General features: G+C 38.8%; 2 protein-coding genes across 2 annotated transcripts in view; both read left to right on the plus strand.

Annotated features, from left to right (window-relative positions):
* The first annotated feature begins 5322 nt into the window (after positions 1-5322).
* Positions 5323-8719, plus strand: LOC139458623 (mucin-2-like). Its single transcript, XM_071240045.1, has 5 exons — positions 5323-5443; positions 5935-6099; positions 6217-7294; positions 7449-8044; positions 8481-8719. The coding sequence occupies exons 1-5, from the start codon at positions 5323-5325 to the stop codon at positions 8717-8719; spliced, it is 2199 nt and encodes a 732-aa protein (XP_071096146.1).
* Positions 8720-14662: 5943 nt separating this feature from the next.
* Positions 14663-18878, plus strand: part of LOC139459865 (uncharacterized) — a 28249-nt gene continuing 24033 nt past the window's right edge. Inside the window, exon 1 of the mRNA XM_071241573.1 lies at positions 14663-14747. Within this exon, the coding sequence (XP_071097674.1) occupies positions 14663-14747 (85 nt within the window). The remainder of the gene's footprint in view (positions 14748-18878) is intronic.

Consider the following 18878-nt stretch of genomic DNA (forward strand, 5'->3'; position numbering starts at 1 on the left):
AAGAGCTGAAACAGTAAACCCCATACTGCGTCATTGGGTCAGGCAATAATGCATTCGACATGTCCCCATCATTTCTGCCTCCTCGACAAGTTTGACAAAGTATCACACTATAACACAAATATGGTCATTGTAATTTAGTGGATATGATAAGCCAACTCGGTTTCAGCTCCTCGTAAATTTAGAAAATTCTCGGTGACTACTCATGGTGTTCACCTAATCAGAGACATTGCAGATACATTCGTGCAATACCAGGCACTGATGGGACTGGCTCAATCCATGCCATGGGCGAGATGGTGAAACGGAGGGTACCAAGACTTAAGGTGGACTTGGATGATGTTAAAAAAATCAACAGTGTCAAACTATTCTCACAAAGAAATCCAAAGGCAGTGCAGGCGAACATTATCTATCCACCAATTGGTCACTTCTGTCTTGATGAAAAGAATAGCAAACTAGATATTTTGTGGACTGCGCCACTTGTGTGTGTGTTGACCACTGTGTTCCGGTTGCATGCAGTTGCTCCATTCTGACATTCCATACCCCAGGAAGAGCTCTGAGATATTCTTGTTGATTATCAGCATGACACCAAGTGACAAATCCTGTGTCAGATCAATGCTGGAGTATATTTCCAAACATGCCAGACGACATGGAATCACACCGGTTATTACAATCGACCAGCAAATTTGGTGAATTGCATACATGATCATCGAATCACGGCCAGCTGAGAGCCCCTTGCATCAAATAGCCCTGGTCTTGGGGGGGGGGGGGGGGGGATTCCATCCTTAGATGAGTTTTGTGGGTACAGTTGGGAATCTAATGGCTGGATCTGGGTTAAAGGAGATCATCACTCAAGTATATTCAGAGGGTAGTGCAGATCAGATGTTGTCCGGCAAATCAGTGTCACAAGCTGTGCTGGCTCATTTCTTGAGGAACCACTTCTGCAATGCTCTTATCGTGTTTGATGGTTATTGTGGTGTTTTTCGACCATGGATGAGACCCATCAGAGAAGAACTGGAAGTGAGATTGGAGTGGATGTGGATTTCACACCGGACATGATTCTGAAAATGAAGAAAAAGCCCTTTTGGCAAATGAAAGAAACAAACAGAAATTCATCACTCTGTTGGGGTCAAAAATCGAAAAAGGTGGGTTTTCAGATTAAACACTCATCCGGAGATGCTGACTATGACATTGCAATGTCTGCCTGTACATTGGCTCAAAAACTAGTGGTAGGGAATGACACCGACCTTCTCATCCTGTTGCAATATCACTTCAGACTCGATACCATGAGGCCATCTTTCTTCAGACAAGTACAAAGATCATTGAAATCTTCATCCTACAGATGATCCTTGATCCTAATCTCAGCCATTTTTTGCCCTTTGTACATGCATTGTCAGGGACCGACACAACATCGAGGCCATATGGCATACGGATGGTCTCAGGAATATTCAAAGGTTTTCATGGTGACAGGTGGAAACCATGCAGAAATCGAGCAGGCTGGTAATCAGGCACTTGCAATCCTCTACAGCTGTATGCCTGGCTTGGATTTGAATTCTGAACGTGTGACAAAATTCACTGAGAAGGTATGTATCAAGCTCGAATTACCTACCCCTTCGACACCTTCCACCGACATCAGATGCTGCCAGATTGCCCAGCCAACGAGTCTGACTCCAAGTGCAGACCTGGCTAGGCAACAATATGGATGCGACAATATTAAAGCATCCATTGCTAATCTATGTCAACAGGCTACAGAATCCATGTATTTCGTACTACGTAAAAGCCGAAACCTTAATTTATCAATTCAATGCCAATTATATCTTTTTGACACAATGGTAAAACCAATCTTATTATATGGTTGTGAATTATGGGGTTCTGTTAATCTAAAACAAATTGAAAATGTACATATTTGTTTTATGAGAAAATTATTACCTGTTAAAAAGAGTACCCCTTTATGCATGCTTTACGGTGAACTAGGTAGAGTTCCGTTATCTGTTGATGTTAAAACCCGTATGTTAACCTTTTGGTCGAAATTACTTACAGATAAATCCAGCGAAATATCTTCAATCATTTACTCTATTGTATATAACTTCCATAATACAGGTGTTTACAACTATGACTGGATTTCATGTATTCAAAATGTTCTAAACAATATTGGTTTAAGTTATGTATGGTTGTCACAGTCTCCTGTTTCATCTTCCTGGCTCAAAGCAACAGCTCACTCTATTTTAACTGATCATGCTAAACAAACCTGGAGCTCTGAGGTGGAAAATTAAAAAAAAAGTGTAGTCTATTCTCTCTTGAAACCACAATTTGAATTAGAAAATTATCTGACGTCCCTACCCCTAAATAAAGCTATCCCTCTACTTTTATTTCGTACTTCATGCCACTACTTACCAATTGAAAAAGGAAGATGGAATGGGATACCTATTTGTGAAAGAAAATGTAAACCGTGTTTTATTGATGATATTGGAGATGAATTTCACTATATTTTTAAATGTCCATATTTTACGAAAGAAAGAATTTTGTATATCCCACCTACATATTCTAAAAGACCTAATATGATTAAATTTCAAAGACTTTTCACTTGTAAAGAGATATCTGTATTAAAAAACCTTAGTAAATTCTGTAAATATGTAATGCAAATTGTAAAATCTTCCGGCTAACCACATATCCGCTATTATAATGTGTATTTTGATGTCATTTTGTATCTCATATGCCGAGGATCTCGGCCTGAGCGTAATAAAGTTCTGTTCTGTTCTGACAGAATGGGGCTGGACGCTTCACAAGAGCAACAAGGGCACTATATTGAAACCAATCACAAGGCACCAAGCTGTCACTCCTAAATTTCTGTTGAAAATAATCAGATACAATTGCACTGGAAAGTGTGATGAAAACACATGCTCATGCAGAATATTTTTGTCTACAATGTACCTCAGCATGTGGACAATGCAAAGGGATGACATGTTCAAATGGACCAAGTCATGACGTTTCTGACATAACTGAATAATCGTCTCTTCATGTACAGTATATGAGTGTGATTATAAAGACTTTCTTGAACTTTAGACATTTAAATTGATAGTAAGTTTGACTTGTAAACTGTAGTATTGCAGGGTTATATCCTCTTTATAAGCCCGTGTTAAATATTTTGTAGTCTGATATGGAACAATTGCATTTTTTTCACATTTCGGGCAGCCGAAATTTATTTCTGTGTAAGATTTCACTTCAAAATTGTTATATATATATTCCCCTGTCTGGATCCTATGAAGTTGATTTTAAATAGAGTCATCAGCCATGTTTAGATTTTGATTGATTCTTTTTTTTTTAAATTTTTCGATTTTCGTTTGTACTGATGGCGGCCATCTTGGATTTGACCTATTTTGGGTGTTTCCCCATGTCAAATTTTGGTAAACTATTTTTTTTTTTAAAGTAGACCTATCAAGGCAGTGAAATGTGTTAAAAAACCTTTTCCGTCAATTTTGTTGAACCTTCATGAAAAATAAACCTTTAATTACCGGACTAAATAAACACACAAGTGCCTCGCTGTATTCCAAACAATCTTTGGGGACAGTATTTGGTCTACTCCTGCTACAAATTTAGTTTCAAGTCAAGAAACGGAGACAGAATCCACTGGCGCTGTTGTCTGAGATCATGCCGTTCCAGAATGGTAGCCGTAATTCTGAAAGAAGAAAAATGTCTAACAGCATCGTGCCAAAAGAGAGTAAAGTTGTTTAAATTCCCATATATTTCAAGTAATTACATCTGCATTTGCTGAATTGTCCTGGTTCCTTTTTTCACCAATTTCCCAGACAAAAAAAAAGTTACAAGCCGGTTAAAAGAGTTAATTTTGTGACTTTAAACAGTAAAACAAATGCACTCAAGACGAGAAATGTCAATATCGGGTGTTTTAGAAATAGGTAACTTGTTCCGATATCAATATTGTCAAGATTGGTTGTAAAACGTAATGAATTTAATGAATTGCAAATTACGTACGCATTACGCAAATGATAATACATCATGTCACTCATGGGCTTCGATACATTTTTTATTTTATCAATGAGGGTCCACTTTTCGAAATAATTTTTCACATAATTATGTTTCTAATAATTGTAACAATGTTGGATGAATTGAAAATGTAATTGTCAACTTACCAAGAAATAATACGGCTCCGTTATCGTTGTTCTTTTTCTGAATATTTTCCAAGGCACTAGCACTAGCACTAGCACTACGAAATATCTCTCTTTGCGAGCTCTTCTTGATGTACGGCAGCCCGTAGATGCCATATTCTCCACGTTGGTTTTTATCTTTTTTGATGCGGGAATTAACCATTTTCCCGAAGGTTGATTTTGGTAGACTTTTTAATACAAACTCAAATACATTCAATTAAAAGGAAACAGTCGTTAAATATTCTGTTGCAATTTTCTTGAGGTTAAATTATAGAATGACCAGACTATTTGGGCAATTAGACTATTACATATGATCTGACATATTCTTCCTGTTGTGTTTCATACCTTCTGTTCAACAGTAGTGACTTGTGTAGGAGGGCCACCTCCACCAGTTCTCACACTCTCCTTCCTCCTTGTCACCTCCTTCTTCTTGGCTGCAGCCCTGAGGTCCTGCCATTTCTTTTTCAGCTGAGGCACAGTCCTTACCTCTGTATTATTGGCGTTGATCCTGTAAACAAAAATTATTTCAAAATTATATAATATGTTTTGCTCGATGTCACCCATGATTGACAATTGCCTTGTTGTTGTCTACCATTAAATATGAAGGTGTTTAAAAATAAGTGATTCTGGCGTTTTTTGTTCCTAATCACTGAGCCGGACATTTAGGAAATTTACGTTTAGTCTATATACAATTTGTTTTATAATGTGAGAAAAGAGATACTTCCGCGACTTCTTATATGTGTGCATACATGTATATGCACTTATGCACAATATTTCAGATATGTATCCCTAGCAATAACAATAATTCCCACCTTTTCAAATTTTGCACTAACAAAGAAATATAGGCTTATTGCAAGTTCAAGTAGATCTACAGTCACCTTTTATCGCTATGTGTTTCCTTCCGCATAACAACAAGCGCGATAACACTAAATGGCATAGGTCTATCACTTCCAAATAAAACATATCCTTCATATGACAGATGTGGGTTCAATGCCGTGAAATACACTCACTTTGTCAGAATATCCTCCCATATCTTCTTCTTCCGATTGTTTGTGAAAAAGAAGAAAACGATGAAAACAACACATCTGAATTGCTGTCAACTTCTTCTGTAAGAATTTCGACTTCTGTGGCCGAAAAGTTTCTCTTCCTCGATTTCTTGTCGCAAATGTTCTCCATTTTACTGCGCTTCGTCGTCTGCTCAGAGCACCTGCCACGGGAGACAACTTTAGTGCGGATTTTCCTACCTCACAAAGTGAAAGAGCTCCAATCGTATTTTTTACGTGCTTGTAAGTTGGCCGAGGTAACGCTAGTTTTAGTGTAGCTTTGTGAAACAGTCTTAGACTATGGCGTAAACATTGCGCAAATATGGCGTAAAATCTACGAGCGTGTAAATTTACGACTGCTTTGTGAAACGGTACCCTGGTATCTTTAATTTATGTGATGACTTTACATGTGAGAACTGGTCTCAGTGATGAAATATGTCTTATTGTTGACAAGAATAGTTATGCAGAGTTGCATAAATTTACTGTGAATCTTTCCACGAATGGAATCTATGCCTCTTACCACCATGTGCTACCATTGATCATCGGATTCACCAAAGGCTTAAACATGTTCCATCTGTATTGCCTTGGGATTTACTTCCACATTAACCATGGTCTAGTGAAAGGTTTACACGATGGTTATGATAATCGAAAGACGAACATGCTCGACAATATTGTCATCAATATAGCAATTAGCAAATATCTGAACGTTTAAACGCTGCTTGATTATGTTGCAGACTGTCCCTATGGCGACAACACGTTGACTGGCCCATGTGCCTATAGCAACTGTATCACTTCCGGTCCCGACTACATTGGAAGGTGTTGTGACACGTGTCGCAATTTTACGTCACAATCTACCACAACTACAACAACTACTACTGTACCAACAACTACCACAACTACTACAACTACTACTGTAACAACAACTACCACAAATACATCAACAACTACTACAACGACTGCCACAGCTACACCAACAACTGTCACAACCACTACTGTACCAACAACTACAATAACTTCACTAACATCTACCATAACTGCACCAATAACTACAACTTTACCAACTACCACAATTACATCAACAACTAGCACAACTACACAAACAACTACCACTTTACCAACTACCTCTACTACCCCAATAACTACCACAATTACACCAACAACTGCCACAACTGCAACAACAACTACACCAACAACTACTACTACTCCCCCAACAACTACCACAACTACCCCAACAACTACCACAACTACACAAACTACCACATCTACACCAACAACTATCACAACTACACAAACAACTACCACTTTACCAACTACCACTACTACCCAAATAACTACCACAATTACACCAACAACTACCACAACTTCAACAACAACTACCACTACTCCCCCAACAACTACCACACCTACACAAACAACTACTACACCTACACAAAAAACTACCACAACTACACCAAAAACCACCACAATTACACCAACAACTACAACAACTGAAACAACTACCACTACTACCCCAATAACTACCACTACTAAACAAACAACTACCACATCTACACCAACAACTATCACAACTACACTAACATCTACCACAACTGCACCCAAAACTACCACAATTACACCAACATCTGCCACAACTGTAACAACAACTACACCAACAACTACCACTTCTACCCCAATAACTACCACAATTACACCAACAACTACCACAGCTGCAACAACAACTACCACTACTTCCCCAACAACTACCACTACTCCCCCAACAACTACCACAACTACACAAACAACTACCACGTCTACACCAACAACTACCACACCTACACAAACAACTACCACAGCTACACCAACAACTGTCACAACCACTACTCCCCCAACAACTACCACACCTACAAAAATAACTACCACAGCTACACCAACAACTGTCACAACCACTACTGTACCAACAACTACGATAACTTCACTAACATCTACCACAACTGCACCAATAACTACAACTTTACCAACTACCAGAATTACATCAACAACTAGCACAACTACACAAACAACTACCACTTTACCAACTACCACTACTACCCCAATACCTACCACAATTACACCAACATCTACCACAACTGCAACAACAACTACCACTACTCCCCCAACTACCACAACTGCAACAACAACTACCACTACTCCCCCAACAACTACCACACCTACACAAACAACTACCAACTACACCAAAAACTACCACAATAACACCAACAACTACCACAACTGCAACAACAACTACCACTACTACAACAATAACTACCACTACTAAACAAACAACTACCACATCTACACCAACAACTATCACAACTACACTAACATCTACCACAACTGCACCCAAAACTACCACAATTACACCAACAACTGCCACAACTGTAACAACAGCTACACCAACAACTACCACTACTCCCCCAACAACTACCACAGTTACACCAAAAACTATTGCAACTGCACCAACAACTTCACCATCAACTACAGCTACTCACCCAAAAACCTCAACTACTACACCAACAACTACAACAACTATACCAGCTTCCACTACAACTAATACTAAACCAACAACTACCAAAACAGCACCAATAACTACTAGACCTACAACAACTTCCACTAGTTCACCAACAACTACCACAACTACACCAACGACTACTACAACGACTGCCAAAGCTACACCAACAACTGTCACAACTACTACTGTACCAACAACTACTTTAACTTCACTAACATCTCACACAACTGGACCGCTAACTACAACTTTACCAACTACCACTACTACACTAATAACTACCACAATTACACCAACAACTACCACTTTACCAACTACCACAACTACACAAACAACTACCACAACTGCACCAACAACTACCACAACTGCACAAACAACTACACAAACAACTACCACAAATACACAAACAACTACCACTTTACCAACTACCACTACTATCCCTATAACTACCACAATTACACCAACAACTACCACAACTGCACCAACAGCTACACCATCAACTACAACTTCTCCCCCAACAACCTCAACTACTACACCAACAACTACGAAAAACTATACCAGCTTCTACTACAACTTCACCAACTACCACAACTACACCAATTACTATCACAACAACTAACACTAAACCAACAACTACCAAAACAGCACCAATAACTACTAGACCTACAACAACTTCCACTAGTTCACCAACAACTACAACTAAACCAACGACTTCTCCTACTACGCAATTAACTACAACTACGCCAAATACAACGCCAACTACCACAACTACATCAACAATTCCTACAACAGCCAGCTCAACACAAAGTTCTTCACCTCCATCAAAGCAAGCTACCAGGACAAGAATAGTGTCCAGCACAGCTACAGTCATGGCAGCACCTACATCCACAACTTTAAGCTCATCTCCTCCTACCATGATAGTCAATGCTCTCAGTGGTGAGTACACAAATTACAAAGAGTTACAAATTACCCCTACAAACCATGCTTGTCATTAACGTGACACAATTGGATCGGGTGGTCGATGACTTGTTTGATTGTATGTTAAAGTACCCTTAAGGTATGGACCGTTGTTCATCCCATCAATTGCCGATCTGTCTGCCCTGGAGTCGATTAATCACAGTGATAGTTTTAAATATTGCTGACTTCAGCATAAAACGGAAACAAACACATGTTAAGAATAAAGAATATGGAGACGGAAAAGTCTTGGAAACAGTGATTACCGCTGTCTTTCTGACTTTCACGGAAACTTGTACTACCACCGGTTTCTCCTTTGTCAATTCCTTCCTTCAAGGAAATCATTCATTTTTTCATTTACATTAATTAAAAATAAAAACAATCAGTATTATCAGGTAGTGAATTGTATGAAATATTTGTTTGTTTCCAGAGCAAAAAATAATCATAGGGGCGAGCTCCGCTCTCGGTCTCGGGATAATTGTCATCCTCATTGCGCTCATCGTCTTTGTCAAAAGGTGCGTACAGTTATTTTCCTGAAAGAGTTAATCTACATAAATGTGCTGGAAATGTGCTTCTTCGTGCTTGTGTTGGCATATGCCGTAGTTCCTGTAGATGTCGGGGACTGGGTGTCCTTGCACAGAACTAGGAACCACTTGCACAAATCGATGTCAGGCTTCGACTATCAAATTCATAAGAGAAGTCATCTTAATATTTAATCCTGCTAGTTTAACCACTCGTTGTGCTAAAAATGTAACTCTTTGTACTGGGCGTTGTCCACCAACACGAATAGACAGACGGTAGTTGACTGCGATCGGATGACACTACACATGGCACTGTGTGAAGTTTGTTTGTGAAGCATTATTGCTTTCAACAAAATTAACATAAACAGAAGTGTTTATTACCTTTTTATTTCTCAAAACAAACTTTGGAAGTACATGTCTCCATGACCTCCTCCGCTTGCTGTCAAAAAGCAATTGAAGCAGTTTAGTAAGCCGTCTTAGACGTCAGAGGCACTTGTGAATACTCCACAAACAAAACTGCAGCAAAATAGTTCATTCCAACAATTAATATTGTTCTGGTGTGATTTCCAAACTGATTAATATCATAATCGGTATCGGAGCTGAATTGTGCAATCAGTAAATAATCACATAAGATCAATGAATAATCAATAATTTATACTGAAGCACAAGGCAAAACGATGGGTTACATACGTGGGAGCGGCCCTTTAATGAATGTGTGTGCTCACACGAATGTTCAGGATCTTGTCACTGTCGATGGTCATGAAACAGTCCAGTGTTCAGATAGGTATACAATTCCCACTTGACAAGAAGATTAAAATTCGTTAAAGATCTCGAACAGTCCTCTGTCGCTTGTAACAGATAGCCTTCTAGAAACTGTAATAATGTCAAAGAGTACACAATCAGACAAATTTCCGCTATCTTAAGTCTGTGATAATTTGGATAAATGTGTGTGTCCCTTATTTCAGAGGCATTTGCAGAATGGGGACAGAACGAAAACCTCCGCCAACACGAACCGGAGACTTGGATTACATGGCTCCGCCTCTAGGAGTGTCTTCAAGGGGGTTCTCCTCATACTCAACACGTTTTAATGCTGGTCGATTAACCTAGGCAATAATACCCAGTACAGTTCATCCCACTCATACCCAATCATAGTTTTAAGCAACGACATTGACTTGACTTTTGAAACTGGTCTACAGACTTACCCACCTTCATATATTGAAATAAAAAGTAGTCGGGTCCTATTTGTTCGCCTGACATTTATTGTCAATTTCTGGAAATGATGTGCGATATTACCAATCATATGTATTTTTCACCACTGTTCCTCCCATATCAATTAGTCTGTTGATCTGATTAGATGTTGGTTTATTTATTTAAAAGTGTATGTTATTCAGTCAAAATGACATGAAATATTTGACCATTTTCATTCATAATCGTTACAGCTCACTTATTACCACAGGCCAATCAGCGTGTCATACTTACATATACCTTTTTACATTCCTGGTATCATCATTGATTTTCAGAGATCCATTCATAGACTTATTATTCTCTTGCGTTGACGTTCTATATTGACAATATGTGGTCAGATATATTTCTCGTTGACCTCTTTACTGTTCATATCGCACAGTTCACAAACCGATTTACTACAACATATAAACGAAACCAGTTTCTATGAGTCAGAGTGTTAGGTGTATATCGCTTTTGTAACGTTCTTGATGTACTTTCTTCATGACTTACAAAATTTGAGAACTTTATGGCATGTACTCAATCATGAAGGGAGGTTTGCAAGTGTAAATAAACATATGTATATTTTATTTACCTTTCCATTAATTTTTTGTACTATTGTGTAAATAAACTTAAAATGCGGCTGAAAATCGTTATATGTTATCTAATACATGTATTTTCATTGTCTTTTACTTGTTTTTTGCAAATTGTAAAAGAGTAGTTCTGTGAAAGATGGGCCGTAATCTCTACCAACTTATTAGTAAACTACTTATCCACATAGGCAACTTACTAACCAATTTGCAAATATTTACGAACTGGTTAGTAACGTCTACTAACATGTTTAGTGTCTCTGTGGACAGTGAAATTCGCTAAGTTTAAAAAAATCAAATATTGTTCACATTAATTTAATCACAAGGGTAATTTTTATTATGTTTGTGTTCAAAATACTGGAGGTGAGGTGAGGTGAATTTGGGTTTAATAAGATTATTGCACTTATATAGCGACGCGCGCACGCGCGCGCGTGTATATGTGTGTGTGTGTGTGTGTGTGTGTGTGTGTGTGTGTGTGTGTGTGTGTGTGTGTGTGTGTGTGTGTGTGTGTGTGTGTGTGTGTGTGTCTGCATGTACTAGTCCGGACTGATGCTGATTTATAGTGCTAGCTCACTGAGATACCATGCCGCAGTTTTAACATGACTACCCCACTCAGTATACTGACTCCGTATACTGACTCCGAGCCGACCAGTCCTTGTTTTAATCCCTTAATGCCGAGCGCCAGACAGGGTAACAACAAGTACCATCTTTTAACGTCTTTTGGTATGACGCGGCCGGGGATCGAATCCCGGACCTTCCGCTCTCCGGGCGGACACTCTACCACTAGACCACGGAGGCGGTAATACTATAGGCCTAAATTGGCACATGCACCTGGGTTATATACTTTGGGGTTTTCTCAACGTCTCTGTAATGAAACTGAAATGATGTTCAAAGCAGCGAAAAACTTGCTCACTCAGTCACTTCAAGTGCAGAGCGGACATGGAGGGAAAAAGATTAAGTAATTGTATGCAATAAGATTTGGCTTGACAATGAGTAAATATGTAATCAACGGCTACCGAATGTGGAAAGAGAAGTGCAATATGGCGGTTCTTAAACAAAAGTGACAAAACCCTTTCGATATTCAAGAAATCGCTGCAAAAAAACATAGTCCTTTGCTTGATTTCGAATATATCATGAACATGTGTTTACAATGTGTGAAGCGGCGATAAACCAAGCTGGCTCGCATAAGGAGAATCTGCTCTTCAGCAATATCCTGTCTAGCTCAGAGTACAGTGGCGGATCCTGGAGTTGAAACAAGGAGGTTTGCAGCAGGAACCGACAACATTCATTATCAGCTCCTGAAACACTTGCCCGATTCAAATTTTGAAACACTACTTAACATATTTGATGAAATATGGACAACTGGAAATTTTCCGCCTTTGTGGCATAATGCCATTATCATTCCAATACCCAAGCATACCTGGGATCACACTGATCCACCCAATTACCGTTACATATTATTAACTAGCAGTGATTGTAAAACCATGGAGCACATGGTCAACAATCGATTAGTCTGGTAGTTGGAGACCAATAATCTCCTGAGTAACATCCAGTGTGGGTTAAAATAACAGAAGTACCATTTATTATTTGGTGCGTTTAGAATCATTTATAAAAAAAAACATTATCAACAAACAAAATGCTGTATCCATCTTTTTCGACCCAGAGACCATTTCAGATACGAGTGGGCTCTGCCCTGTGTGATCATTTCGATCAAGATGAGTGCGTCGCTCAAGGCAGCATCCGATCTGTCAAACTTTTTCAGCATCAAACTTCATAGTCTCACTAAAGTATTAAACGCTTGTGTTATGGGACACCTTTTGTGGATGATTTCAGCATTTCATGCCGTTGTAAGGATATGCAGAGAAAGACAACTACAACTATGTGTTTGCAAATTTCAAAAATGGGCCAACGAAGCCCGAGATTTCAACAGTTGTACATACTATTGGTATGCCAAAATAAGTTTTTTAAATTTGCTTTTAAATATAACTTTATATTCATGACTCACCTGTTTAAATCAACGTGTTCCCGTCGTCATATGGCTGAAAGTCACCCGACAGTCACGATCTGCTTCCCATCAAACGTCTCCAAATATGGAAGATTTACGGTAGTCATTTTTGTAAATGATACCTAGTGCGACTGATTAATGTCTACAGCGTCCGAGTGGGATGAGTAGGAGTAGCATATGGCATTCATGGTCAGTAACTGGAATGGTATCAAAAAGTAAAGCAGAGCCGATGGCACATACATATTGCAGGATAAAGAAACCGATTGGCTTGAAATACAGAATGCATTGCAAAGTATATCTGTAGTTAACTTGGATGTAGCATGTTTGGACTAAATACACAAAATATTAACAAATCTAAGAACTTCATTTAATGCATGGTAAATGTATACGCCCACTATAAGAGTGGGTGACCGAGTGGCCGCTTTTAGCAATATTCCAGTAATATCACGGCGGGGGACACCAGAAATGGGCATCACACATTGTACCCATGTCAGGAATCTAACCCGGGTCTTCGGTGTGACGAGCGAACGCTTTAACCACTAGGCTACCCGACCGCCCTTCACATGTTACATGGCCTTAAAAATGAAAAAAATGGGTTTTGTCGCTTCTATTTACACAATCACACCAGGAGACATCCTTGAAAAGTCTCATTATATTACTAAATAGAAGCATGGATGAGCTAGCTTCGTTACGAGTTACAGGATGACGGTTACCTTTTGTGTGACCTACATGCACCACCGCCCAGCCAAAAAGGAGAATGCGTTTCCTGAGAGAGTGAGACCTTTTCCTTATGCAGAAAAGAGGAAGTGTTTTCTGAGTGAGTTCAGTGAGGAAAGTAACAAGTGAGCGGTTCGTAAAGAATAAACCACGTGATCAGTTGTACACGTTGTGCATGGCATATACACTAGAGATGTCATTACTGTCCTTGCCGCGGGATTTCCGATACGTACGAGACGGTAAAAGTCTTACGATCCCAATCCTCTATTGGTCAAGATCATTATTTGACGTGTCATGAACTTATCGTTACTGTCATTAACCAGGGTTTATACTCTGTGAGTTTTTGAATGACTCGTACGAGATGCATGAGACGTTCATTATAAATGGCAAACAAATAGTTGATAATATAATTTCATACCTAATGAAATATTCACTTTGCCAACTTAAAACTTTAAAACAATAGCCAACAGCAAACATGCAAATGTATCCTTCTATGCATATCACTGTGGGGTCCAGTTTTGGGTGACACAAGAATTTTACACATATTTTCATTGTGACGCTACCAAACAATCATTAAGTACAATACTCCATAGTCGCAATGGCAATGTTAACAAATGCTCTCTTTGTATTCATTTCAATCTAAACCAGGATATAAATTTTACATCCGTGTCCCTTCTGTGCACATCACTTTAGGAGCCAGTATTGGATGACACAAGCACGTGACATATTCATATTGTGACGCTATCAAACAAACATAGTCGCAAGGGCAATATCAAAGACACTCCTTTTGTATACATTTCAATCTCAGCAAGGATATAAATTTCAAGTCATGACTGATCATGAGAAGAGTACAAAGTAAACACTACGCTGTCGCTCAGTGGAGGAAATTTGCTAACCGATTTCAAGAATACATCCTGGTTGAATGTTGAAATGCAGTCTGACCCGAAAAAGGATTTTGAGAAAATGAAGATTCTTATTCTGCTAACGTTAAGCAAGTTTGCATTGTGCCAAGACAGTGAGTACAAACATATATTATGAAACATGTCGTTTACGTTTAGTAACCTATGGCATGCCAATATATTGGGATATAGTTTTTGCGTTTAAGCTAATGTGTAAAGAAGGGTTTACTGATGCCCATTAAGATATACTTTTTGTGAATTATCTCAATTTGATGGCAAATAAACGCCGCACAAAACGTTCCATAAAACATAAGAAATTTCAACGGAAGGCAAATTGCATTGTACGATATCAGACTTTATCAGAAACATGTGTTTAAAGTCAGCGTATCCTGTCCCACTTGTGGCACCCGTCACTCGTAAGTTACTCGTCACCCAGATGTCATTTATATGGTCTTTCACTGTCAGATATGTCCATTGCATCCATTTGGTATTTCGCGGTTTCAATACACACCCCAAATATCATTCATACAATCTCTCATGGTCAGTAAGTAAGGATAAGATATATGGATGAACGACTTCTTTAATACAATTAGGAGCGACGTTTTGGTGTAGGTTCTAACAAGGTTATCAAGCATTTAGTCAGATGAAACACTTGCTTGATAACAAGCTCTCATAGAATCTCACGGTCAGGTATTTTGGTTTTATCTGATTTATTTATTATGTCAGTGTTTCAGTGATATGAGGTAGAATGGGTTTAACGTCGAGTTCAAGATTATTACACTCAGAGTGTATAGCAACGCACATGCACGCGTGTGCATGTGGTGGTTTGTTCCAGTGCTAGCCTACGGAAATACCATGCCACAGTTTAACATGGATAACTCACTCAAACTCCGAGCCAACCAGTCCATGTTTTATCCCCTTAATGCCTAGTGCCAGCCAGGGTGTCAACAAGTATAGATATGGATTTGTTAACACCACAGATGGCAAAATGACAGTTGCCTGTAATCGAGGCTGGATTAGACAAAACCAGTGTGATAAGGTGTGTTTTGCCTTGAACTGATATTACGTCAAAGAACTCGTACGTAAGCTTCTACGTACTTTAACTTTTAAATATGAGGGCAAAACTATACCTCATTACACTTCACATGGGGTTTGAGCAAACTTTAATTTTTAATCATATTTGTATGTACGTGCATGAAATTGACATATTAGCTTCTACATACCAGCAGACATCATGGTTATCAGCTACCTACACTTTGTCCTTGTTGAATACAATGTCATGATGAAGTGTCTCGTTTGTTTACAGGCCACCGTCGCATGGTTGGTTAGTTTGTTGTTTAATGCCGCACTCAGCAATATTCCAGCTGTATGATGGCGGTCTGTAAATAATCGAGTCTGGACCAGACAATCCAGTGATTAATAGCATGGACATCGATCCACGTAAATGGGATCGATGACATGCATCAACCAAGTCAGCGGGCCTGACCACCCGATCCCATTAGTTGCCTCTTATGACAAGCAAAGTCGCTTTTTACAACAAGCATGGGTTGCTGAGGACCTATTCTACCCCGGATCTTCATAGGTAGCCGTCGCATGGCAAGAGAACTGTTTTTCGGCGTCAGGCAATAAATACTTACTATTTTTATGAAAATTGTGTGAATGACAGGTGCTCCCGATCGAGCAGGTCATGCTCACCCCTTTCGCGAATTCCAGGGATCATCACTTATTTCTAGTGGTCCATTATTATAATTTTGTATATTGTCCTTTACGCCCAATGGATTCTTCTTCGGCGGATAATCAACATTTACATTTTATAAGTTACAGAATGTACATGTTATTTCATGACTTCATTGTATTACATTTCACATAAGTGTTCCTGTTGATGTGAATGTTTTATCAACAGCAAACTGCGTTTATTATATGTTGGATTTTGCAAAGTGTGATTAATATTCGCATCGGTTGACTACATTTAATATTATCAGTAGACTGACTCCACGATTATACATCAGGGCAAAAGTAAAGTACTCCTCATACCTCTCAACTTCAGATGTCATTCAGCGTTAAGTACATGTGACGTATTTACAAAGAACATAACTTCATCTATTGTAAATATTGTTAATGTCCATATGTGATGGGCGTAAAGTAAAGTTAATGTTTCTGTGAATCATTTTACATTTGCCAAATATTCATGACATACAGCCACGCGCTTTTAGTCTTGTGACTTCACATATGGTCAGATTATACATTTTCTCGACGCGAATAGATGAAAGATTGCTGATGTGGCGTTACTCTTGTGGCCTGGAACTTGCACCAGGTTGATTCTGTATGGTCCAAGAACATGCCCGGGTCACTGTGTATAGTTATTGATAAATCTACTCCAGTTCGTTTTAAAAATACTTTTAGATTTTCGCCTGAGCCTACATGTAGATATTGTCGTAAGTCAGGGTATATTAATTCCGAAGGTAAAAAGCTGGCTTCTTCCCGTAATGCTTTTGTAAATAACAGATCACAGCCTTGCGAGGTTCGGATAAAGAGGAGTTAGCTTTTTGTAGACCAGTAGTGAGATGAGTAGTTACCTTTTGTTGGTAATTGGTTTGTGTCAGCTAGCTATCATTCAAAAAATGAGTTTTGATGAGGAAATGAAATCCGCCAGATGTTCCTGCTAATAATAAATGGAAACCTTTTCCTCAAATTGTTCATCCAAATTCATATAAAAAACCATGTTTTGTGTTAGACACATGAAACTCGTTTGACAGGTCATTGGGATGTGAACAAAATTTTATCCCATTTGTTTTGACCTAATTTGCAGCATGATGTGGTTGAACATGCCATTTATGTAAAAAAGTTGGCAAACCTAATCCGAAAATCCCAAACGCACCTTTGAAACTCATACCGGCCTTTGAAGAACGTTTCAGAATTGTCATTATTGATTGTGTTGGTTCGTTGCCTAAACCTAGGTCAGAGGAGAATAATTACATGCTTACTATCATGTGTGCTTCCACAAGGTTTCCAGAGGCTATTCCTTTACGGAGAATTATGGCTTAGGTTATTGTTCAAGGCTTTGGTAAAGGTCTTCACTGAGGTTTGTTTGTCCAGGATTATTCAGTCAAATCATGGCTTTAATTTCATGTCATGTATTTTCCAGCAGCAGTAAGCCAAATTCAGGTTAAGTCTAGATCATATAATACTGAATTTCACAAAGCTTCTGAGAGACTCTTAAGAATATAACAAGGACTTACTGTCTTGAAACTCAGAAGGATTTTGAAAAAGATTTCAGTCTGACAGTAAGTCGCCTGATGCACTGGAGCGTGTCTTTGCAGGGTCTTCATTAGACATTAAGGATTTTAAATGCAAAGACAACATTATTGCTGGTGCAGTTGGCAGAATGTGATCAGTTTTGACTGCAAACATGATTTTGCATTTTTGTAAAATATTATAATTATCATGTCCAATGTTTTTGCACTTTATTTAGCAAAGAAAGTTATCGCTATGTTCAAACCTTCTTTCCCTGAAAGGGGAGAGTGTTATGGGGCAGTGTCATTAAGTGTTGAATCTGTTGTAATTGTATTTCATTGTTTCTGTGGAGATTCAGTGGAAGTTGATAGCATAGTGTTTTGACAACAAGTAGTTGTTAGGAATGCAGTACTTTCTAGCGATATCAGTGGTGTGGAAGTTACTCTATTTGGATGTCCTTTGGAGTCAAGTGTAATATAGAATCTTCTGGAACAGCTAGACTAGTCCAGCACTGTATAGAACCTTCTAGAACATATTTAGACTACATACAAAGCGGCAAGCCGATGCCTCACGCATTTCACATTACATCACGACCAGCGGCTGTGTAACGATGACGTTTTGACCCTGGACATAGAGCCTAGGCCTCATTGACCATTGTTATTGCTTGACCATTGTTATTGCTAGGTGAATATTATTGTCACTATTATGTGTCATGCTTCCATTGTAATTGAACTGCCATTGAATGTTGTACTGCCACTATATTGTAAAGTGCCATTGCAATACTTTGCAATAATTTCCATTGATTAGACACCTAGTTAATTTATAACATTTCTTGGTTTCACACTGAATTCTTTTACGATTAGATTTCAGGGTTATTATGCTAACTATCAGAAAGTAAAACAAAAACAACAGTTTGGTGGGAATAAATGGGCGCAGTATATTTCAAATTGGACAGTAGCTGGGAGCCTAGGAACCTAAAACCTATAGTGGGTGCCTACCCGAAGGTACCTGGG

Source organism: Haliotis cracherodii, unplaced genomic scaffold (genome assembly GCF_022045235.1).
Source record: "Haliotis cracherodii isolate W230 unplaced genomic scaffold, xgHalCrac1.p SCAF_13, whole genome shotgun sequence".
NCBI lineage: Eukaryota > Metazoa > Mollusca > Gastropoda > Lepetellida > Haliotidae > Haliotis > Haliotis cracherodii.

What these genes read in the sequence shown, in the direction of transcription:
- LOC139458623 (XM_071240045.1), top strand. Translation starts at nt 5,323, where the DNA reads ATGTTCTCCATTTTACTGCGCTTCGTCGTCTGCTCAGAGCACCTGCCA. An exon ending in CCTACCACAATTACACCAAC is followed by an intron (nt 7,295 to 7,448) that starts ATCTACCACAAC and finishes AACTACCACAAC; the next exon opens with TGCAACAACAACTACCACTA. An exon ending in TACCACTTTACCAACTACCA is followed by an intron (nt 8,045 to 8,480) that starts CAACTACACAAA and finishes CAAATACAACGC; the next exon opens with CAACTACCACAACTACATCA.